The sequence below is a fragment of the Artibeus jamaicensis genome, unplaced genomic scaffold (assembly GCF_021234435.1).
Source record: "Artibeus jamaicensis isolate MK-2021 breed Jamaican fruit bat unplaced genomic scaffold, CSHL_Jam_final contig_490, whole genome shotgun sequence".
In the NCBI taxonomy this organism is placed as follows: domain Eukaryota; kingdom Metazoa; phylum Chordata; class Mammalia; order Chiroptera; family Phyllostomidae; genus Artibeus; species Artibeus jamaicensis.
In genome coordinates, this window is record NW_026521861.1 from 21,441,566 (window position 1) to 21,466,239 (window position 24,674).

At 59.9% G+C, this 24,674-nt stretch overlaps 1 protein-coding gene across 1 annotated transcript in view; it reads left to right on the forward strand.

Annotated features, from left to right (window-relative positions):
* Window positions 1-24,066, forward strand: part of MGMT (O-6-methylguanine-DNA methyltransferase) — a 142,210-nt gene extending 118,144 nt beyond the window's left edge. The window contains exons 4-5 of the mRNA XM_037159214.2: window positions 18,619-18,758; window positions 23,756-24,066. Coding sequence (XP_037015109.2) covers window positions 18,619-18,758; window positions 23,756-23,986 — 371 coding nt within the window. The 3' untranslated portion in view covers window positions 23,987-24,066. The remainder of the gene's footprint in view (window positions 1-18,618; window positions 18,759-23,755) is intronic.
* The last annotated feature ends 608 nt before the right edge of the window (window positions 24,067-24,674 follow it).

The window sequence follows — 24,674 nt, forward strand, 5'->3', positions numbered from 1 at the left end:
GTGGGACCGGAAGACCAGCCCCTGGCCATCAGCCTGTCCAGAGGACACATCCACCCGGAGGGGACACAGCTTCCTGCAGCCCATCAGCCTTGACGCTTGTCCCTGTCCCAGCAGAGAGGCACTCCTGCCATCGTCCCTCTCTAGGCTGCCCGGTCCCTGTCACACTTGACTCTCTCTGTTCCCTCCAGCCCCTCAGTGGATCGGAGCACTTGGTTGCAGAGTCGTATGTCCTGGCTTGGGCTGCCTGCCCAGAGGGGACACCATGTCTGCAGGACCACTGCTGGGTCTTGGTGGCACTGTGGCTGCGGTCCCGTTGGCTCTGGCCTTGTCAACTCGAGGCTGGCCAGGCTGGGTCACAAACAGTCGGTGCCCGGACCTGCTCGCTCTCTGGCTTGACCGGTAGCTGTGCACCAGTGGACTGGCGGGCTTCCCGGGCCAAAGGGCCCACGGTTCAGACCGTGGCTTGGCCATTGTCTGCGGCTTCTCCCACATCTCCCGGCCAGCGACTGGCATTAGTGCTCGTTTGCTCTGTGTCCTGCAATGACATCTTGGACGAGGGGATGGTCTTTAAAGTTTCAGTGGCGATTCATCCAAGCAAACAGTGTTTGCAAGGCACTGTCATGTCTCAGTCCCCTCGCTGGGGGGGACGTATGTCTCAGGATGTTCCACAAGGAACATTGTTCATGACACAATACCTACAGTTCCTGCCGTCCTCCTCCCTCCCCAGACCCGTGACCATCCTAGGCAAATGTGTGCACATGCGTGTGTGTGTGTGTTCATGCGCCCGATGTTGAGAATTGTTCTCCTGAGAAACATACTCGAGTGGGTACAGCTCCCATGAGCGGGTCGCCGAGCGCTCCACCCTGCACTGCGCTCACTGTTTGTAGCGACACGTTTTGTGCGGGGTGTGTGGCCTTGTGGCCGATGAGGAGTTTTGCAGCCGTCGTTACGCTCCAGATTCCGTGTGCCCGTGTGCCTGACCGGAGCTTGGCCTGCAGCGGAGAAGGCAGGGCCGCTGCTGAGGGGCCCGTGGTTCTGACTCGGGGAGAACGAGGCTGCACGTCTGCCCCTCCTCGGTCAGGCCACGGAGTCGGCTCCTTCACCGACCGGAGAATGCAAGGAACCTTGCCCGGGGCGCCACTCGGCCAGCGTGACCCGGGGAGAGTGTCAGCGTAGCGGACCAGGACCTGCAGAAGGCGACCAGATACCCTGGTCCACAGGTGCATTTTTCTTTGCAATCGCCGGATGGACGCGGCTCTAGGTTCTTCCAGAGACTGGTGAGCTGCTGTGGCCAGCAGAGGAGAAGAGGCCACTTCAAGTTCCGGATGAGATCCATCTACAGCTCTGCCGAGGGCCCCCATTCTAGAAGTGCAGGGGGGGCTTCTGGCCGTTTACATAACCCCTCCGTCACCATGCACTTTCCCAGGGAGCAGTGCTTTCACATACCTGCCCCCAAACCCCCGGAGGAAGACCTGGGCCAGCTTCTGGGATGCTGGCCCCAGCTGGACAGGACCGAAGCCCACTGGGCCCCGAGAAAATGCTTGGTATCCCACGCAGAGGCCTCTGACTGACCAGTGATCGCCAAGGCCTCCTGGGAAGCCCTGCTCAGTGGAAGGTCCCTGCTGAATCTAAGAGTGGTCCCATCTCACATTCCCTGAGGTTTCCACGAAGCCGGCAAAAAAAAAAAAAAAAACTCGAGACGCCTCCCCCAAGGGCTGCAGGTCCCACACGCCAGCTGACTAAGCTCGGGCGCACCCCAGACTCTGAGGAGACAGCACTGCCCCACCTTGAGGGGCAGAGTGGGCGTCTGTGGCAGGCAGACGCCACTTCCAGTCGGACAGGGAAATGCTCGGACTGTGTACACGCATTGCCACCGGCACGGCGACCAAACAGCACACTGACGAGGGTGTCCACCGAAAATGAAAGTCGCCGTCTTCCCTGCGCACTTTTGGCGCAACCCTCCGCCGGGTCTGCATCTCGGGCGTGGGTTCACTCCACCTCGGAACGGGAGTGGGGACCGGTTTCTGCCCAGGAGGACATAGAAATAAGTTGTTACTTCTATAACCCACCCTGGAAATGGGCTTCGAAAACCAGGGGCTTTCTGTCAGGTCTGTATTTTAACCTGAAAACAGACTTTTCACTTAAATATGCTTTAAAAATGTTCCCACTGCAGCACTGGACAGGCCGGCCTGCTCCTGGAGAGTGTTTCACACTCTTGCTGTCGAAGCGCCTCGCACGCAGGGTTTACGGGCACTGCTGCTGCCCTCACACACCGCGCTCACACGCCGCAGGGCGGAACCCTCCCTGCTGCCCGGCTCACAGGGAACGCATCGTAGTGAGAGCCACCTGCAATCTGACTTGAAGTTGTCAACATGTTGAATATGTAAATACAATTAATGGCAACAGAGCTGTGAAACCATCTCTAGGAGCCTAAAGTGTAAAAAGTATTACGATGCTTTGTCCCACAGTTTTTACCTGCTACCCAGTGTTCGAACCGGCTCAGCATACCTCATAAGCACACATCCCTGTTGAAGGTCATGTTTCGCTGGTCGGGACGGAGAAACCACACACCTGGAGGAGAAGTGAGGCCGTGGGTCAGGCCCCCCTGGACCCTCAGCTCTCGGGGCGCTGGGTGACGTGTTAATGCCAACAATGCAGTTCTCGTAAGGAGCAAGCTGAAGCGCGCAGTGGGGAAGGGAAGCCTTTTTAACCCTTACGTTGGGGGTGGCACACTCGTTTTCACAGGGGCCACATCCGCCTCGCGGTTGCCTTCAAAGGGCCGAATGTCACTTCAGGATATTTATGAACATAACTGCTCCTTAACAGTTAAGCGAGAGCTGGGCGCTGCCGCCGGGTAGAAACAAGGTGGAGGGCCGATTCAGCCCGCCGGCCTCGATGTTGCCCCCTGTGCCTTAAATACATCGCTCACGCACGTAAGTTTGCATCTGGTGGCCTGCTGCCCTCCCAGATCCTGCAGCGCCTGTGGGTGACGTGGCGGTGATGCGTTGGGAAGTGTTTCTGGCGGGCACTGCCCCTCGGCCAGCAGCGTGTATACGGCATCTCCCTCACCGTGGGGACTCCTTTTCCTTTTCTTGAGCACCGCTGTTTGTCGTGGCGCAAAATGCATGGCATGCGCGGAGCAGGGCCCCTTCCTGGACCCTGCGTGCGTTCACTTGTCTGCTTTTCAGAGACCCTCATTGCTCCCTGGCATTCCCAGCCCCGCCCCCCACAGTCTGTCGGAGAGAGTCCGAGATGGAGCCCAGACGGGCACACTGTGCGGCCTCCCATCTACGCTTCATGGGAAATTTGCCTCCCTTTCTCCTCTGAGAATAAAATATGGGAGAACCAACATAAACGCCAGGTCCTCCCCACCCCCCTTTTCCCCAGGAATCGGGCCTTTGATGTTCAAGGGGAGCTCACACTGCAAGGCCAGCCCTCCCTCCCGGGCTGCAGAAACCGCACCCGTTTGTGGCGCATGTAAAACAGCACACATCCAGCCGAATATGATGCTGCCATTAGTTCCTGAATCGCATCCTCGAAAATAACTGCGGAGGAGCCAAATCAGTTTAAAAGAAGATAACAAAATGGTTTAAGCGACTTAGGTTGAATGCCAATTATATTTTAATATTCGACTGAGCATATTTTACTAAGAAGAAAGGCCAGGCTGACGCCTGCATAACTCACCGGCAGCGTCGGCCAGCTGTGCGCTCTCCTCTCCGAATCACTTTGTGCATTTTAGTGGCATGGTAATTTAGGGGAGCACTACCTGAGTGATGGCATTTTCAATGAGCAGGTAATCTACAGAGAATTTTTATATGGTTATGAGTCCTGTGCTTCAGCCCGGCAACACAAAAATACATCAAGACCAATTACGGTATCAACTTTCAGTGTGGTACCCTCGCCAAGCAAGTGCATGTATTTCTGCCCCAGGCATTTCAAATTGCATCTAATTTGAAATCTTTGGGGTTTTAATTAAATTTCAGAATATATGGAATTCTTCATTAGTACCTGCTCTGAATCGCAGATGATCCTTCTCGCCGCCTCTCGTTAGAGCAGGGGCTGCGGCGGGGAGTGTGTTCGGGGCCTGGTCGTCTGCGGGGCCCGGGTATCGGAACAGAAATGGTGAGATGCAAAATAATATCAAAAAGATTATTAGTCCGGGGAGAGTCTCTTGATTTGTATTTTAATGGAATTTTACATTTCTCTTAATGATTTGCAAATTGTCCTCTGATTATAAGACGCGTCAAGCCTCTCGCTTTAATGGCAGAGACACGGCCATTAGCCGTTTTTTTCTGTCTTCTTTGCAGAGCGCCTCCCCGCAGCAGATGAATATTGAGACCATTAACACCTCTCGACGCTCCTCACTGCCCGCGTCCTGGACGCGCACGGTTCGGCGGGGGTCTCTCGGCGGGAGCACCTGGCTGGGGGCCCCCGGCTTCTCTTTCCCTTCCCCGCCTGACCACGTTTTCTTTTCTGGAATACGGGGCTCACTTCTGAAACCGCATCGGGTGGTCTCGTTTACCCTGTCAGAGCTAGTGCGTGTAAATGCCACTTGTGTTGACGAGAGCAGCAGTGTGACGGTGGCCCATGTGCACCGTCCCGCTCCGCTCCCGTCTGTGGGGCTGCAGCAGGCGAGGGCCGGCGGCGTGCCCGGGGCATTCGGGATCCGTCTCACTGTGCGGTCTGGGCGTGCTCGCGTCCAGTGCGCAAGGTGACGGGGCGCACAGAGCTCAGCCCGTCAGCGAGCCGGGGCACTTCGACCTTTGAGATGATATCTCGGTTTTCATGCCATGGCTTCTTGTCCCCTGCGCAGTGTGAGGTTTGCATGACTGGACCCACGAGGCCGTCACCCACCTGCTCCTCCTGCCACATGTGTTCAGGGAGTTCCGGGCCTTGACTGATCACGTGGCAAGATTTGACCCCTGACCCTTCTGACCAGGCTGGCAGCTGGCCCAGCAGTGCCCAGTGTGACCGCACAGCCCCACGCCAGCGCGTGCTTGGGAACGTGAGGCCGCCTCCCGGGTGCCACGCCAGGTTCCAGGCCAGAGCGGCTGACCTGAGGGGCGTCTCCAAGCAGCGCGGCTCTCAGGAGCGGCCAGTCCAGGACGCGCCCTGCTCAGCGAGGGTGCCGGGGGATAAGGCCGGGCTCGCTCCACACTGCCCTGCGACCTTTCCTGTCATCTCCGGAGACGTCTGGGCGTCGGTCCACGGGCCACCCAGGTGTGCCATCACCACGAGGGACCCGCTTTCGTGTCAGGGCCGTCCGGTGGTGTGGGAACCAGCAGCACCCTGGCCTCCCGAGCCCCCGGGTGCCCCATCCCCACCTCTCCTCCAGGCGCCCAGTTCTCTGTTCTCCATCCGCTCCTCCGCAGAAGCGTCTTGGCCACCAGAGGTCATTGTGCAGCGAGCGGTGGGGACAAATAGATTCCAGGGCAGCAGCCAGCAGGGAGTGCAAGGCCACAGGGCACCTGCTCTCTGGGGACATGGGGCCGAACAAGATGCGTCCAGCTGCCTGGACCGCTGGTGGGGGTCTTGTGACGTGGAGCCCTGGCGACTCCAGTGCCCTGACCAGTTCAACGGGGCACCTTCCTTCCTCTGCAGAAAAGAAATCCGGGTCTCAGTCCCCGCCGAGTGTGCAAAGGTGTGCCTTGTGTTTCCTAGTGAGTCCCTGGCACCCCCATTTTTGTTACTTCTCATTTTACCAGGAGAAGACAGAAGGCGCGTCCCCTCAGTTGAGTGATCCACGCCCCGGTGGTGAGCGAGGCCCCAGAGGAAAGCGCGGAGCCTCGGGCGGGAGTCGGGCCTGTGGCACTCGCCGCCACACCTCTGGGCCCTCGGTCCTGGGCCTGAGCCAGGGTCCCACAGGACTGGCCCAGTGAATGCCAGGTGTGGGTGACCTCCCCTGCCCAGCCCCCAGCAGCACCCCTGGGACAGCAAGGTCTCAGTGTTGCAGGGACATTCCGCTGGGCGCCTCCCTGAGCCCCGCCCCTGAGCTGGGCCCCGCCCTGTGGGCAGACCCCCTGCAGATGAAGCCCCAGCAGGCTTGCCGCGGGCCTCTCTGCCCCCCCAGCCCCCCCCACACTATGCAGCATGTCCTGCTGGTGCCGAAGCTGGTGCTGAGCTGGGCGGTGGGGCGAGGGGCCCGCTCAGAAGGGCAGGGTCTTGGAAGGTCGCAGGCAGGCTGCTGGGAAAGGGGCACTCTGCCCTTTGGAACTGCCCCAGAAATGGCAGAGACACCAGTCGGCCTTTGGATGCTGCCATGAACTGGTCCCAGAGAGGCGAGCATCACGAGGAGTGGAAACTGTGCGGGAGTCGTAAAAACTCAGTTTTCTTACTTGAGCTGCTCACAGTAAAAGGAATCGCCACGATCGGAGGATCGGAGTATGTGCGGAGGTGAAGCCCAGAAAGACCACGCGCAGCACCCAGGACGGGAGGCGAGGGTGCCGCGGTCGGCTCTGACGGACGGCGTCGTGGACCAGCATGTCAGTATTCCAGGGCGGACTCGGGCCAATCCGAGATGCATGTCGTAAGTCCCAGAATGCCCTGGGAAATCAAACCGAGATGTGTAGCCCACAGGCCAATACAGAGGACAACAGAATACCGATTTTAAAAATACCCAGTCGAAACAAGGCCGGAGAAGAGGGAAAGGAGGCACAAATCCGTGCGTAGACACAGGCAGACATGCTCATCGGGACGTTTCCACCGCATCCTGGCAGCACCAGACATGGAGTATTTGGTCTAAAGCCGACCGAGTACGTACAAGACCCGTGTGAGGAAAAGCACAAAGCCAGTGAGTGGTACCAGAGCTCCAGGCAGGTGGAAAGGTGCTCCGTGTCGCGGACAGACGGCGCGCGTTGTCCCGCGGTCAGTCCTTCGGACCTGCTCGGCGGGTTCAGCGCAGTCTAGTCAAAGCCACGCTCGGTAGTTCTGTGGACACCCACAGATGGACTCTCAAGTTCATACAGAGGCCGGGCTGGGTGGCTCCGCGGGGTGGAGCGCCATCCCGACACACCAAGGTTTGGGGTTCAGTCCCGGGTCAGGGCACACGTGAGAATCAACCGATGATGCATCAGTGAGGGAACAGCAGGGCGGTGTTGCTCTTTATCTCTCCCCGTCTCTCTCTCAACACCAAATAAATAAAATTTTCAAAATTTAGAAATGAAGTTCTTACAGAGCTGCAAAAGACCCGGAACAGCCAGCGTGAGAAGAAACTGGAGGACCCCACGGCCGGACTCAAGACCTGCTGCAGAGTCAGGACAGCGGGGAGCCGGCCAAGGCGCGGGCCGGGGTCAGCGGGACGGAGGGTGCAGCGCACCGGTCTCCGCCGAGGGACGGCGCGGTTCCGTGGACGAAGGACGGTCCTCCTGGTAGCTGGTTCTGGAATAACTGGACACCACATGCAAATAAATGAATCTAGACAGACTTTACACATGTCGCAAAAAAATAACGTGGGCCACAGACTTCAGTGCAAAACACACCCCATGCGACTCCTGGTCGATAGCGTTGGCGAGAACGCGGTGGCCGTGGGCGCGGCGGCACCACCGAGAACCAAGAGCTTGGTGAGCCGGGCTCACGGAACTAAACGTCCATAAAAGCCAATGTCAAGAGACCAGTGAGACCAGCCACAGACTGGGAGGAAGTATTTGCAAAACACGTTTGCTGAAGGACTATTATCCAAAATATACGACGAACCCTTAAAACTCAACCACAAGAAAATGAACCACAGAGTTTAAAAAGGAGCCCAGGCCTGAGCAGACGCCTCACAAATGAAGACACTCAGATGGCAAGGGATCAGGTGGAAATGTATTCGACACCCTGTGTCACCGGGGAAATGTGGCTGAGAAGGAGGTGCCCTGCACCCCGTTAGAGTGGCCAACATCGGGGGCACGGGCCCCACCCGGGGCGGGAGGTCGTGCAGGGCGGGCGAGGTGGGGCGGCCACTGTGGAGGACAGCGTGGCGGTTCCGACAGAGTGAAACAGACCGTGAGCAGGTGTCCTAGCGGCCCCACTCCTTGGCATTTACCCAATGAACAGAAATCCTCACACGACCTTGCACGTGGATATTTGTGTAAGTTGAAGGGGACCGAAATGTCTGTCCGTCGTCAGCGGGGCCTCCCGGGCCCTCCACACCCACGGACGGGCGGGCTGTCCTGAGCCGTGCACAGGGCGAGGGAAGAGGGAGAGGAAGCCGCAGAGCCGTCCCTGGGCTGTGCCGTGGACGCCGCCAGGGCAGCTCGGGCTTTATCCAGAGTCACCGCGCTTTGCGCTCAGTCCCTGCAGCCAGCTCCCCTCTGGCAGCTGGAGGGTGGTACCGAGTCCGCATCCACACAGAACCAGGGGTGCCAGCCCCACACTTGGCCAGCTGCACGGGTAGACGTTTGTGCCCTGGGCTGGCCAGAGCCTCTGAGGCGGTGCCCATGGGTTGAATGACTCAGGCAAGTGCCCTACATATATAGCATTTCACTGAACTAGCTGGCACTCAGCCGCGGCTGCTGTCGTGGGGTGTGGCGATCCGCTGGCCTGGGTGTCAGACGGCCTGGCCTCGCTCACGCCCAGGCGCCATCCGTCCCCCGGCCTGCCTTCTTTCGAGTTGGACGCAGTTTCTGTGCTGGCCACTGCACAGGTTTTAGGTGACATAACCAAGGCGCCTTCCCAAGACGAGCCCTTCTCTTCCCTAGTTCACGTTGGATTTGGAGCCAAAATCTTCCAGCACCAAAAGGCAGCTGCCACAGCGAGATGAGTGTGAAAGCTGTGTTGGCACCTGTCGCAGGGCCTCTGGGGGACCCTCCCAGTCGCCTGCGTCCTACACTGACGGCCCCGTCCAACTCAGAGGAGCTGGCTTCCTCTCTGCGGCTGGAAGGGCAGCACCTCCTCGCCCGCCCCCGCCCCCACCTCCCCGATGATGAGAAGAGTCGGAGTGAAGTGTTGTGTTTCAAGGGCAGCGCAGTGGACGCAGCGGAGCCTGAGATGATGCGAAGAGGCTCTTTCTGAGACCGGACTTGGTGTCCGTGTTCAAGTCTTGGGACACGGCACAAGGGAAACTGACGTGGGGACTGCTGTCCAGGGCCATCCAGCTGCTGGAGCCAGTGGCTGGAGCCCCCCAGGAGGCTGTGGCTTCCGTTCCCCCTTAGGGTCCCCTGCCGAGTTCTGAGACTGCACGATGCTGTCCAGAAAGGGGCCGCCTGACCACCGACACCCAGGATGGACCCTGCAGTCCTGGCCGCTGGTGGTCACGCGCTCACACGACGCTTTTCTCCATCATGTTGTGTGAGCCCACATCTGGGGCGCCACTGTTTGAGGACCATGTGCCCTTTCTCGGGTGACCTCAGAAATGCCCGTTTTGCGTCCCAGGGGCCCCACCCCCGGGCACCCTGCCCCCCAGCAGTGAGCAGCCTCTGACAGCTGCCGGGCTGGTTGGAGGGGGACAGGCACGGGCTCTGCTCATGCTGCCCAGCGGCAGCACTGACTGGTGACAGCAGCCACCCCCCACCCCGTGACCCTGTGGGACCAGCCTTCAGCCAAGGGGCAGAGTAGAGCTCCCTGCCCTGCCCAGTGATGTCCCACCTGGGTGACCACCAGCCACATCTGTGTCCCCAGGCTGAGCCGTGTCCCTCAGCCCAGACTCCCCAAAGCGGCCCAGGGTCGGGGGGAAGAAGAGGATCCCTGGACAGTGGGCAGTCACCCTGCTTAGTTCTCTGACCTGCCCAGAGCTCAGGGGACACCCCCGGACTCAGCTCTCTGTAACAGGTGTGGGCCGACTCGAGGTCACAAATCCGATGCCCGTCGGGGGGAGCTAAAGGAACCAGAGGCGCACCATTCGATGGGGTTGCCGAGGCAGCCCCTGCTCTGCACCTCAGCCCGTTGCACCAGAGGGGGCCACACCCGACCCCCCCTGGCTGGTGGTAACCCCCGGCGCCCCGATTCCCTTCCTACTCAGCGCGCAGTCGCTGTGGTGTCCTGGCCAGGCTCTCCTCTGTCCTCGTCCTCATTTGAGTAGAGTGAGCAGCCGATTCCATCACCGGAGATCCAGTCCGGCTCCCTGTGAGTCTACAGCTGCCCTGCCGCAGAGGCTCAGTGTCCACACCGAGACGAGTCTCTGAAGAGCCCCACGCTCTGCCGAGAAATCACGGCTCGCCGGCTCCTCCCTTCTGTCCACGCACAGCTCTGTCCGCGCCGGCCCTACTGTGGCAAAGAATTCATTAACAAGTCAAGGGCTTAGCTCCTTTCTGTTGGGTTCGTCTTCAAAAGTTAGCTAAGATTATTTAACAGACCCTGGGCTCTTTCAGGGCAGCTGGAAAAGCCACGTGGGTGGGGGGTCATTGAGACCCAAGCACCCGCTCAGCACGCGCAGAAATTAAGTGGCACGTGGCCAACGACGGAATCTTCCGTGTGGGGCCTAGGACCTCGGTGCTGCCCCGGGTCAGCAAGAAGCTTGTTTTCAGACTCACAGGAGCCAAGAGACATGTCTGCTGGTAAGGCTGGCGGGGCTTCTGTTCTCCCGGGTGCCAGCGAGCTCTGGCAGGAGGCTTCTAGAAGTTTCTGCCACCTGCAGGGGAGCTCCTGACCGGGCCAGGGGAGGGGTGCGGCCCGCACACAGGGCGTGTTGGCACATTCATGCACATCTGATGACCACTGGTGTGTTCCACGTGAAATGGGTTCGGGGTCACTGCACAGGGTCCCATCCCTGCCATGTGCCTGGAGCCACCAAGGGAAGGCAGGTGTGACAGCACCTTCCTGTGGCTGACCCTGGGACCGGAGGGAGGGATGTGGTCTCGCTAAATCGGCAGCCTGTGTCGTTTTGAATCCGGTTTTCTTCCTCACCCTGATCTGGGGAGGGGGGCGCCAGAGGGAGCAAGGCTCCTATGAGTGGGCGTGGGGTCAGCTGGCTCCGGAGTCCCAGGGTCCCTGGCTGAGGGCTGGGCACGTCGGTAAGGGACAGGACAGGAAGCAGAGGCCCCAGGGCGGGACCCACCCAGATGAAGTCCAAAGGGCTGTGGACGGCAGAGGGACATAAACTAGGACCCTCGACTCGATTCTGACCTTCCGTCCCCATCAGCCGCCCTGTGGTGTGACACCCACCCTCCCCTCCCCCTCCCCCACCCCCACCCCCACATTTTCGTGCATTGTCTTTCTCTCTCACTGTGTTCGGGAACCATTAACACCTGTTCGGAAGTCAGTGATTCAGCTTTGAGCTGAATGGCAATTATTTGAACAGTAGCCGGTATTAATATATAATTATTCACATTCATACCAGGACACTCACAGTTTAATCATTTCTCTGTAGGCTTCCTTAAGTTTGAGCTTAAAGTCTTAGGCATAATTCTTTTGTTAAATAAGTTTCGGGCACTCTAATTATCAGCAAGGTGAATGCTGAGGCGTCAGGTGCGGAGTTGGGGAGGGTGCGCCTCGCCTCACCTGAGGGCCCCTCGCCAGGTGGTCCGGCAGCTCCTAGGAGTGGGCGGGGCGCAGGTGCGCGTCCAAGGCTGCAGCCCGTCTGCCGTGGGTGCGTCTTCAGGGTGCGCCCTGACGGGACTGCGTGGGTGGTCCCGGCCCCGAGCTGGGTGCCCGGCCCACAGGGCCCAGCTGGGAGAGTCCCGAGCCCTCTCCCCCTCAGGGTTATGGGCGACCCCAGAGAGCTCTGGACGCTGAGGGTGGTGTGCCATATCGGAGATTGAAGCTGAGGGTTTTGTGACTGTCTTTATTGTAAAGTAACGATCTACCACCTGCCATCAAACATTTGCATCCAGGTAACTGTTTCCGGCGCCTGTGGCCCAGTGGGTCGGGTGTCGTCCCACAAAGCGAGAAGTCACCCGCTGGCTCTCGGGTGAAGGCACGTGCCTGCGTTGTAGGTTTTGGCCCCGGTCGGGGTGCACGCGAGAGGCGACAGATCAGCATTTCTCTTTCCAACCGATGTTTCTTCCTCTCCCTCCCTCCCCTTCTCCCTAAAAATAAGTAAAATTAAGAAAAAAAAAGCTGGCTATTTTCCAAGACCAAAGCCACGTGGGGACAGTCGACGTCATCTCATGTGTTTGCCCGTCTCACGGACACCCACCCTCGGCCCTGTGTGGCCCTTCGGGGAGACACATGTGCACACAGGCCAGCTCACGGTCCCTTGCGTGGTGCGCCCTGCGCAACCACGAGGCGACCCTGGCACGGTGCCACAGGTGCCCGGGAGGCAGCGCGGTGCGAGCCGTGGGGGTGAGCGCAGACGGCGGTGCCTCAGGTGATGCTCCAGCCCCCCCCCCCCGGGACAGCCTCCTCGCTGCTCGTGGCTGCCGTGGGCTGGGCCTCGCAGGTCTCACCTGCAGAGGGGACGGTGGTGGCACCGCAGTCCGGGGCGCCTGGGGGCTGCGTGGGTCGAGCTCACTGCAGACGTGTGTTTTCCAAATCCGTCCTTGGCTTCGGCTTTGCTTCTCAGTGTCTGGCAGCGTCTTCCACGGAGCTGGGATCTGCCGTTTTCGTAACATCAGCTTACCCGGTTTTCTTCTTTCTTTCATGGATCACGCTGTGCCTAAAACTCCTCCCGAAATCCAAGGTCACCTAGATTTTCCTCCTGTGACCTTGCGGCACTCGGCCTTTTCGGTGTGGACCTGCGGTCTGTGCCGTTTCCTTCTGAGGGAGGCTCGAGGTCTGGGTTTAGATGCTCCGTTGCGCATGTGGCCACCCGCTGGTCCCACACCGAGCCTGGGAAAGGCGGTCCTGGGCCAGCCGCTGCCCTAGTGCCCGTGTCTCTATTCTGTGTGGGGCTGTTTCTGCTCTCTCCTGTGGCCCTCCATTCCCATTCCCTCACCCACACACAGTCCAGTTTGTGTAGAGATTCGCCCTCAGGTGCCTGCGAGCCCCGGGCCCCTGGACAAAGCCTGCCTGGTTTCCACCTTTTATTGGTGTGTGTCGGGGGCTTGGTTTGTCAGTGCTTTGTGGAGGGGTTTGCCTCTGGGCCCTTGGGAGGTACTAATCTGTACTTCCCCAGTTTCTGTCTTTCCCTGGTTTTGATCTTGGAGTAATTATAGCCTCATAAACATGCCTGGGGAAGTAACCCTCTTCTTCAGGAAGAGATGATGCTAAACTCATGTATTTCCTCTTTAAATGTTTGATCAAATTTACTAGCAAAACTGGCCCCAGTGATTTCAGATTTTAAACTATGAATGTAAGTCCTGTGGTTGTTACAGAATTGCCCCGGTTTTCTGTTCCGTGTTGGGGATGGGGGACGGTTTGCAGTTTTTGGTAAATGGCCTGTTCCGTGTATGGTTGAGCACCCCAAGGGGCCGTTCGGAGGGACACTTTATTATTACCTGTGTCATGTCTGTGGTCGGGAGCGACTCCCCCTTTTATTCCTGAGGCTGATAATTTTTGTTATTTTTCTTGTATCAGTCTCGCTGGAGATTCGTCAATTTTATTGATCTTTTCGAAGAACCCAGTTTCAGTTTCACCCACTTTCCTCCTTGTTTCTCTGGTTTCAATTTCATCGATTTCTGCCATTTCCTCTCCTTCCTTCCTTCTCCGTGATCAGGCTTGATTTTGCTCTTTTTTTTTTTTTTGGTTAAGTTGGAAGCTCAAATTATTAATTTGAGAAGCTTCTTTTTCCTCGCACGTGCACCTTAGCACTATACATTTTCTCAGACTCCTTGCTTTCATTGTGTCCTCTCGGTTGTGAAGTGCCGTGTCCTCCATCACGTCCAGCTGGTGGCAGGCTTTCCTGTCCCTCCAATCTGCCCGTGACCTGTGGCTCACTGGCTGCTCAAATGTTTGGAGAGTTTTCTGTTACCTTCCTCAAATTGCTACCCAGCCTCATTTCTCTGTCATCAGAGAATGTGCCCTGTGCGACTTCAGCCATGTTGCGATGGCCGAGTCGGAGTCACGACCCAGCGCGGGCACGGCTCACTGGGCCAGGGCTCCGCTGGGCCAGGGCTCCGCTGGCCCTGGGTGGCGTGGCCTTGGTCTCAGGGCCCTGGGTTCGCTGCTGGCTGTTTCTGTCCTTACTGGGAGGGATGCGTCAAGGTCCCCAAGTACGGTGGCGGGTTTGTCTAATCCTCCTCTCAGCTTTCGTCAGCTTTTGCTCCTTGTACGTGACACACTCGACCGCCAGGCACGAGAACATTTCTGTGTCCCCTTCTCAGGCCGCCCCTCACATCGCTGTGGGGTCCCCCTTTTCGCCCTGGAAATCGTCTCTGCTTTTGTCCCCACTGTGCCTGATACCGACTGTTCTTAGATTCATGGTTACATGGTGTAAACATGTAAACATGTTTACATGTTATCTCCTGCATTATTTTACTTTTAACCCACCTGGATCTGTTATTCCAAGTGAATTTTTTTGAAAGTACACACTGGGATATTTTTTTAATTCATTCCGTCTTTTCATTGGTGTAAGTAAACCACTCACATTGAATGTGATTATTGACACAGTCGGATCTAGATAAAAGCACATTTGTTTCATTTTACTATTGATCTTATTTGTTGCACTTTATTTGATTATATTTTATTTGTTTTCTGCCTTTTCCCTGTTCCTCATTTCTCTTTCCCCTTTTCTTCCTCCCCTCCCTCCCTCAGGCCATTTCAACATCTCTTTCGTATTTTCATACATCACATACCTGGTTTTTTAATACAGTTACCTCGTTCCATGCTCTTCCTAGTGGCGGTTCTGGGGTCGCCCTGGCGTCAGGGTGACGTGGGGCCCACACCCACTTCCTCCCGAACGCCCGTCCGGTCGGGGCATGACTTTGCTTCCGGTCACTCCAACACAGGGCCCAGCACAAGTAACCCCCGTTTTGTTACATGATCCACTATTACAGAGTCGTGAGTGTGTGATCCTGGCACACACCAGTATCACACTCAGGCACACCATGTGAATGTCAGCTGAAGTGTTCAGATAAAACTGGACGTCGTCACACCTGCAGCATCACCCCAGGAACCGCAGTCCGGCAGGTCGCACCTCTGCCGGGCCCGCATCCCAGAGACGCCCCGGGGGCGCTGACCATCTCTCTCCTCTCCGTCCGCCTCCGTCCTCCTGTTCCCCCGCCCACCTCAGCGGTCGTTCACACTCAGGTCTGCCGGGAGTGGGCAGTCCGTGTTTATCTGGGAGCGCCGTCATTTGACCTTCATTCTGGAAGGGTGTTCCAACTGGACGTAGAATCCCGAGTCGCCGGTTTCCACGCCCAGCCCATCGTCACCGCTGTCCTCCCTCCCTCTGACCTCGGAGGCTTCCACTGGGAACGCTGCAAAGTCCGCTACAAACAATGCAGTGTTCTTCCTCGGTTGGTAAGGGTTTTGCCTCTGTGTTCAGGTTTCAGCAGCTCTGTCCTGACATGTCTCAGGGCGGGTTTCTCCGGCCGAGCTCTGTTTGCCAGGCCCTCTGCTGCTTGAATCTGCGGTTGTGTATCTTTGGCCCAATTTGGAAAAACTTTTTTGCTATTGTTTTTCTTTTCCCTCTTTTGGAATGGTGATAATTTAAATGCTAGACCTTTTGCCTTTGCCCCACCGGTCCCCAGGGTCCTTTTTGAGTGTTTTTGTTCGTTTTTAGCATGTTCCTCAGGGTTTTTCAGATCGGATACTTCCTGTTGGCTTGTCCCTGGTTTCGGTGACCCTCCCCCGGCGTCTCTGTTCCGCTGCTGAGCCCACCGCTGCGGCGTGTGACCGGCAGGACTGTGTTTTCAGCACTGAACCCCCCTTGGATTCTCCTTTGTAGCTCGTGCTTCTGTGAAATGCTGCGCCTTCTCCTTCACTTCAAGGGCAGCCTCCCTTCTCGCCGAGTTCCCCCCGCCCCCCGGACCCTTTCACGCTGTCAGGTGGCGTGTAGCGTGCCACCACGCCGCACACTCGGACTGTGTCACAACTGTATTTGTCAATTACGCCTCCAAAAGCTGGGGGAGGGCACAGGGGATTCCAACATCTGTGTCCCCTCGGCCCTGGCATTTGTTGGTTCTCTTCTCCCAGGTGAGTGGCGATCTCCACTCTGCCCCGGCCCCACCCCGGGCTGCGGTGTCTGCACAGGCCGCCCTTCGCGGAGCCCACACGTGGGGTGCAGGCCGTCCCGAGGTCCCCTGCACGTGTGGCACGAAGAGAGCCCACACCGAAGACGCCCGTGACACAGCAGCTCTCTGCGGCCAGCGTCGGGATGCGCACCCTCACTGCCTGCCGGTGCTCAACAGTTTCGGGAACAGTGTTGGCGGGGCCAGGGGGTCCGGTGGTGTCTTTCAAGTGGGCACCCAAACCGGAGTATGAACAGCCACGTCCTTAAGATAGAGGCGCTCTGGTGGCAGGACAGCCTCCGGCTAAGCCCGCCCTGACCCCACAGCGCAACCATGGCCAGCAGTGGCCAGGGCCCAGAACAGGCCGGAGAAGGGACGAGCAGGAAAGGGTGAAGGAAAGGCGCTTCCAGAAACCAGCCGCCAGCAGCCACTCCGCACGGCCGTGGGTTCACACCTGCTCCCGGGTGGAGGGTGGGGGAGAGCATGACGGGAGAGAAAAGAATTCTGTTTTGATGGCAGCCCACGATGGTCCAGCCACTGGAGATCCACATGCTTGCCGCCCCCTCCAGAGCACCTCTCTGTGCGGGAGTTTTTATGGGCAGGCTTCACTGCGTCACCGGAGGGTATGGGACAGCTGGATGTGTTGCCCCCCACCCTGAAACCATTCTTGTTTCTGCAGCTGGTTTCGCGCAGGGCGGGGTTCACGGCACTGACTCCGGGCTGCCCACGCTCGTTAACGCGTCTGCTGCCTGCGGGGTGAGTGTGAGTCTGCCGGGCGTCTGCAAAGCCAACGCTTGGTCGCTGCCTCTTGCCGCCCTTGACCTCTCGTTCCTAGCGTCTGCCTGGCCCGTGTGGGGCGCCCACTGGTCTCCTGCGGAACTTGGCAGTGACGTGGAAGACACTTGATAAGCGCGTGTGCATACACAGACGTGTAACTGTTTTACTGCTCGACGCGCTTACACTCGGGAAGGAGGGTGCTCCTCAAGGTGGGGCGATGGCTTGGGGCTGGCACTCCCTGACACATGGGGACGGCCGCTCCCGACCTCCCCTGGCTGCGGAGACCCTGCCCACAAACCTCGCCTTGTAGCCGACAGGCTCAGGGAGCCCCAGGCTGCACAACAGGGTGCATCCCCTGCTGAGTCAGACACTGGGGCTGTCGGACAGCCGGCCTCTGCTCCCGTCTGAGAGCTGATGGCCCGCGAGCCTCCCCCCGGCAGCCGGCCCGAAATCTCTTTTTCTTCACCTTGTCACTACCGTCCGCCTCCTTTGCTCGATTCTCCCAGGTCGTCTGTGAGTTGGGCACAGTGACAGCAGCAGCAGCGATGACGGTTAGCAGTTGGGTTTCAGGGCCCTTCCGGAGGAAACCGCAGTAAACAGTGTGTTTGCCCAGGGAGCCCTCCCCGCCGCGCCCTCGGCCACCATCCCGGTGCTAATGAACCCGGCGCCGTTAATGTGGTTTCTTCAGTTAAATTGATTCATGAATTTTGAAGAGAACATTATCTAATGAATTTTCTTTGAATAGAAAGCAATTAAAAGGACAAATCAGTCTGATTAACCCCAAAGTCACCCTCCTGCCACAAATGGTGTACAGTTTGAAATTATATCATAAAAAACTGGAGCACACTCGCTATCTTTTGCCCTCGCGTAATCCACGTAAATTAATGAACAACAAAGTTAATTTCTTTGATGACCCTTTTCTCGTATCACCTGGATTATGCTGATGTTTAATTTGCTTAATGTTATAATAAAGACTAAACACATTTTTTCCGGTGAAGCGATTATCGTTCCCTTCAGCTGAGAAGTGAGTTGTATTATTTAACGCACATGTAAGGGTGTGTTTCTTCCTAGAACCAGCAGCACCGGCCGGCTTGGCACCAAGTGTGATTCTCGCCGTCCCGGGCACTGTCTGGGCACCGGGCCTGCCCAAGGGGCCCTCGGGACCTCCTGCCCCCGGAGGGCTCGGCGCCCCACCGTGGGGGACGCCACCGGTGTGCCCTTGGGAAAAGACCGGCGGTGTCCATCCAGACCGGCCGTCTTCACGGCCACGGCTTCTCTCTGGCTGATTCCCCCCCACCGCCCCAGGAAACGGCTCCCACCCCGGGGGCCGTGGGAGTAAGGGTTCATCTGAAGCAGCATAAGGAGCGAGTGCAGCTCCATGTGGTCAGAGGATTAGAACAGAAACAAAGTGATTTGGTTTTGCAGCTCCGCTCCTCACGGGTGCCTGTGGCCAGGGTCCCCGCCGGCCCCTGGCTGCCATGGTTGGGTGTTCTGAATCCGCTCGCGGCCGAAGGTGGACGCCAGCCCAGCGTCCCAGCCCGGCCCACGGCTGCTTTCCTTTGGGCCCCAGCCGAGGTGGGACTGAAGCAGCAGGGCTCGGGGTTTCAAAGTCACAGGCAGGGACGGCCCCTGGCACTGATGTGCGGGTGCCAGCGGGCAGGGAGAGGCTGCACGTCTGCAAAGGGTGGTCAGGAGCGTCCCGCCTCGGGCATGTTCCCCGGGCGACACAGTGCCAGGAGTGTGCTGGGTGCTGTGGTTTAACCAGGGGTGACACCCCGTCTGTGTCCGTGCGTGTCTCTCTCGGGACTGCAGCCACTGCCTCGGCGCTGCCCGGGCAGGCTGCCCACACAACCCCTTTCTGCCTCTTTCCCCCCAGACTCGTTCACCAGACAGGTGCTGTGCAAGCTGCTGAAGGCCGTGGACTTCGGAGAAGTGGTGTCCTACCAGCAGCTGGCAGCCCTGGCGGGCAGCCCCAGAGCCGCGCGGGCCGTGGGTGGGGCGATGAGAAGCAACCCCGTAAGTCCGGGTCAGCGCGGAGGTGGGGCGCGGGCGGTCCTGGGCGCCGTGTGGGCGTTCGATGTGAGTGTGTTTCCCAGGCAGCCTGTGCGGTGGCTGGCAGACAGGAAGCCTTTGTAACGTGGCCGTGGGGGAGGGGAGTGTGGGCAGTGCCCACGGTGGGACCCCACCCGCTTTGGGGAAGGTGGCAGAGAAGCACTCCCACCCCCTGCCCCCCGAGAGGCCAGCCCCTCAGGGTGGGGGTGCCACAGGGAGCACATGAGGATGCAGCTGGAGACGTGGCGAGCAGACCCCCCCCAGGTGCCGGGTCACCACAGAGCAGAGGGAGAGGCCGGCCTCCTGGAGCTCAGGTTCTAGACGGATTCCCCTGCTGGGCTCCCACTGGGGCCACCTCCTGGTCCGAGGCCCAGCCCTCCCAGACCCAACCGTTAGGGTCGGCTGAACCTGCGTGACCTGGGATGGTCACTGGATTCCGGCGTGTCTGGCTCTGTCCCCAGGCCCTCTCTTGCCCCGTCCCTCCCGTGTGCCTGCGGCTGGGCTTTGCCGAGAGTGAGGCTCACGGTCACATGAAAATATCTTCTCAAACACCGGCTGCCGTGTGGGGCAGCTGTGCCTGGAGGGCCCGGAAGTACAGAGGGTGCCCCTGGTCCCTGTCGGGCCACACACGGGCCGTCCCAGCAGTCACCAGCAGGTCTCGAATGTCACAGAAGCCACCCGATCAGAGGAGTGCACAGCGCCACGGAATCCTGGGACGGGAAATCACCAAGCAGGGCCTGCTTTCTGAAGCACTGCCGTGGCTTTGCTGCACATTCTCACAACTGTTTTCACCCCGGCTCACGGGGCAGGCGGGCTTTCCTGCACCACGGCCACTGCTTCCTGCCACCCGGCTCGGTGGCCCAGGGCAGAGCCGGCGTCTCTGAGACAAAACAGCGCTGTTCTCTCAGGAGTGGCTCCAGCCAGTTCGCAGTGGACGGCGTGGACCGAATGGACGTCTAGTCTGGAACAGCCTTCCATCACGTCAAGGACCCCGGGCGTCTGGAGCAGCGTGTGACTCACGGCTTCCGCCTGCCGTGCCCCCTGCAGCCCGCGGTCTTGGTGACGAGGGCCGATGGGCCCCATTGGCGAGCTGTTTGCACCCCACCCGTGTTTCATTGCCACATGCCGGCCTCAGCACTAGCATATGCCCTGCCACGCAGAGGGCCACGTTTTCACGGAGCACATGGCATGATTCTGAATGAAGTTTCTGGAAGCGTTTTGTTTGCCAAAAAAGCCTAAACGTCCCTCCCCTTGGACGGCCCCTGTCGTCTTCCAGGTTGTGGCTCCGTTCGATGTTGAAAGGCCACCCGGACCCCATTGTGGCTCCGCTGCGCACCCAGTGCGGGGCTGCTGGGAACGAGCGTGCTTTTGGGCCCACATGTGGCAACACCGTGGGTGCCGGCCCAGTGGTAATTCTCTCTCCATCCCTGCCACGGGCCAGGTTTCTGCTGTCCACGCCCCACGGGTGGAGTTGCCCATCTTCCTCCATGACGTCCAGCTTGATGCCCCAGGTGCGCCCACGCCCAGGGAGGTGACACCGCCTGCGCCCTGAGTGTGCCGGCGCCCATACCTTGCTGGGAAAGCAAGCTGTCCCACTGAGGGGTACAAGTGAGGAGCCCCCGCCTGCCTCTGTACCCAGGGATTCTCGCTTCCACCGTGGGGACGCTGTGGCCGTTCGGCCATCACACTTGTGGCAGTGTTCAGGGACGTTTATTGTCCTGCGACCAGCACGACACTTGCCCCCTGCTGCTCATCTCTGTCCCTGGCGAGTGCGGCCACAGTCACTGAGAGTCACACACCGGACCCTCAGATGAGCAGAGTCCTCCTGTTGGCCCCTGTTGCATGCCGGAGCTGAGCCCAGCGGTGACGACAGACGCAGCAGGAACTTCTGTGAGCGCCCCCCCCCTTTCTCACCACTCCCCCAAGGCAGCCGGAAGTGGTGGGCCTTCAGGCCTCCCCAGGGCCTCTCTCTGTTACCGGGCACTGCAAGGGGCCTGCATAGGGACCTGCATCGCTGAACAGGCTGTACGGAGCCAGCCGTGGCCGGAGCTCAGAGCGCGTCACCCCCTCCCATTGTACGTGGCCGATGGCACTCCAGCATGACGGGAACGAGCCAGTCCTCAGGGCAACAGAAACCTCCCAAGGGTGGACTGCGGGGTCCCGGAGGTGACTCAGGCCCAAGGGCGGAAGGGCAGCTGGTCCCGGGCTGGACCATGCCTGCCGTGGGCATCCTGTGCGGTTGTGCCCCTCCCTTGGCACTGACAGTGGGCGCCTGCACACACAGCGCGGCGTGGAGGCCCGTGGCATGGACACACCTCTGTTCAGGTGGAAGAGAGTGGCCGTGCATCCGGGGGCAGGGGTGGCTGGACACGGGAACCGGAACGCACGTCCCCTGGGCACCTCCCAGCGACACAGACACACTCGGCCTCACATCCTGTCCCTCACCAGGGAAGGGCATGGTGTTCGCTGGGGGGGAGGCTTGTCCCCTCCCAGACACTCGATTTTTCCCAAGTTTTCCTGGGGCCATGCACTGGCCTGCGGAAGACGGGTTGGCAGCCTTCCAGAAGGCGCCCTCCCCAACCCGGCGGGGAAGACAGTCCATTTTCTGGTAGACCGGACTGAGGACACCCCCCGCACTGCCACAAAGTCCCTTCCGCCCACCCTCTGACAGAATTTGCTTAATGCAGTTCAAAGGCGATCAATACGGCGCATGGAGAGTTTCCCACCTTCTTCTACACACGGCGCATTCCGGAGGAGTTAGTTTATTCGCAGATGGCCACGGGCCGTAATGACCCCGCGCCGCGCTCTGCCAGTCACCCAGATGGCTGTTGATAAAGATTTAGCCTCATGTTCCGAGCGTCAGGGCTGTCAGTGGGGCTGAACCGTTTGACCAGAAGAGGAAAACGCACAGGGAGCTATTGATTACAGCTTCCCGGTGTCACTTGCTCTCCAGGATTTAGGTATTGATGAGGCCGCGAGTGAAAACAAGCCGTCTCCCTGCGGGCCGCTGCCGTGAGAACAAAGGCGAAGTCGGAGAGACGGTCGGCCGGCCCCCGAATCAGAGGGAATCCGCTATCGACTGAAAGGCCCTTTCGTGTTATTTTTGTCGGAGACAAATCTATGGGTTTGGAAGTTTTATAGCCTTTGAGAAAGGGGCTCTGTAAGTGATGGATCCGCATAGCGGACGAATTAGATTTCACGGCGCGGAGGTGGCAGGGCAGCTGGGATACGAGCTGCTTGGTTATTGATAGAAATTACATTTCAGGCAGCACAGCCGTGGAAGGGCCCCGCTCCTCAGAAACATCCTCGGGGCCCCGATGAACTGTGGCGGGTTTCTTTATTTCAGCAGTGGGGGGCCTGCCGCCGACGTGAACGGACACGGGGGCGGCGCTCCCGTGTCTGGCGGTAAAACGGTGCGTGTTCGGTCGTCACCCACTCCCCGTCGGCAGGCGCACACGAGGACGCCTGCTCGTCACTTGATCGCGGTTAGTTGTAGCCCCGCCCACCCAGCCCGCCTGTCGCCTGCGTGACGTGCAGAGAGGGAGCCAGGCTCACGTCACACGTCTGTGATTATTTCGCAGCTTGTGGGGGGGGGGAGCAAAGGCCACGTGTGGAATCTGTCAAGTAGGGGATGGAACCGGTGCCCAAACGTCTGCAGAACCAAACCAAAGGAGAGGCCCACCTCTTTCCGCGCCAGAAGTGCGGGTTGGATGTCGTGTCTAAGGCTGTGGTGGTCGATGAAACCCCTCCATCCGAATAACCGCTCCGTTCTGCAGGGTCCGTGTTTCCCTCCGTGAAGGGGGTGGTCTGCGGGGCTGCTGCCTGGCACTCTGTTACACTGCGCGGAACAGGAAGCCGGAGGCCCAGACGGCCCACGTTACCGTGGCAACCCAAACTTCAGTGGGAATCGGACTAGGATTCTACGCAGGGAGTCAGAGTCCCTCCTCCCAAGCCAAATCCCACAGCAGGCTGGCCAGGCCCACCCCCCACCCCCCACCCCGGGAGCAGGAGGGGCTGCGAGGGCTCCACCTCTGCCTGGCGGGAATCCTTGGCCTCCATCATCCATGTGAACTTGAGCAAGGGACTGCTGGGACCTAGGGATGACAGTGCCCAGGGTCACAGTGTGCCCCTCCAGGCGCAGAGCCTGCTGTCCCCAGTGGCATGATTGGCATCATGCCCAGGACAGGCTCCAGGGCGCACGCCTCCGCCAGGGGCCAGTGCAGCCCAGTGTGCCCAGAGCCGGTCCCCCGGTCAGGTGGGCTTGTGAGCTGCCCTGCTCCGTCCTCCACGCAGGGTCTCCAGCGATGGTGGAGGCCACAGGGGCCCCCCGGAAGTGGAGGGCGCCCGGACCCCCTGAGAGGCCGGGGCACGTCGCTTCCTCTAGACACGCAGCTGTCAGCGGCTGGCCACTGTGTCCGGTTCGCCGAGCTTGGAGGGCAGACACAGTCCTCCCCTCTACAGAGCTGCAGCGGGGTGGGGGTGGGCCGGGGGGCGGGGCCGGGCGCCCAAGAGCGCCTTCCCTGGGCGGCCCCTGAGTGTTCCTTCTCTGACGGGCACCGGTGCAGGGGGCAGGCGCAGAACAGGGGTGGGGCGGGGCGGGGCCTGCTGCTGCTTCTCAGTTAGAGGCCTCTACTTACTGTCCTCTGACCTGGAAGGTAATGTTAAATTTTGTGGGTGCGCTTTATAAACCTCTTACCAAGTGAAATTCCGTTTCCAAACCCCAGTGCACAGGGATTGGCTGGAGGATGCCCCACATTCCCCATTCCCCTTAGGTCTTGTGTCCCGCCCAGCCACCCCCGGGCCCCTGCTGGGACCACAGAGATGGGGGGGGGCAGCGCTGAGGCAGTGCGGACCGGCCCTGGCGTGGCAGGGGCTGCACCACAGGGCTCAGGGGCCAGCCCTGGCGTCCCAAAGGCCTCCCCGGCCCCCAGACTGAGGGGGGCCACCTCACTGTCTTCCAGGTCCCCATCCTCGTCCCATGCCACCGAGTGATCTGTAGCAGCGGAGCCCTGGGCAACTACTCCTCCGGGGGCCGGGCCGTGAAGGAGTGGCTTCTGAGCCACGAAGGCAGCTGGCGGGGGCAGCGGCCCCGGCAGGGGGCTCCCGTCCAGCCAGAACCTGGCACGGGGCCCCAGGGGGCGCCAGCAGCGCCCAGCCCTCCCGCTGAACCTCCGTCTTGGCGGGGGGAGTGACGTGGGTGCCACAGAAGTGCCAGGGCCGTCAGCAGGGCCCGTGTGGAGGCCTCATTAAAGGAGCAGCTGTGTCCCGTGGACGCGCGTGTCCTGTGTCTCCTCCGTCGTCCCGGCCGTTTACTGCGAGGCAAGCACGGGGGCCGCCGTCCTGCACATGCGTGTTCCTGTCTCGCTCTCTGTTGTCCCCATACTAGGGTCTGTTCAGGCTGGGGTGGGGGGACCGGGACACGTCAGTGCCTGCCGGGAACAGCTGGCTGCCACCAGGGCTGGCGGTGACCAGCAGGGCCACGGCCACCGGGCCTCGGCCCACACAGCCCTCCCCAGGCTGTGGCCTTGGCCGTTGCCCCGAGAGGCTGACCACCCAGCCTGTCCCCACCTTCCCTCCTGGCTGTGGGGGGTGTGGGCTCACACCGGAGCCTCAGCGAGGAAGGGGCGGCCCTGGGAGTGGCGGGCGCAGAGGTTTGTAGGTCCGTTTGCCCAGCTGCCGGGACGGTGGTGCCTGGTGTCGCCAACTCCGATGCGTGTGGACGTGACAAAGTGAGCAGCTGTCAACAAGATCTGGAATCATGGGCCACCCGGTGGGCGTGGCTGTGGGTGTGGCGGGGGCAGCTCGCAGAGGGCTGGGGTTTTGCCCCTGCTCCTGGCGTCAGCGCGCTCCAGACAGCGCCCCGAGGTGGAGCCTGGGTGT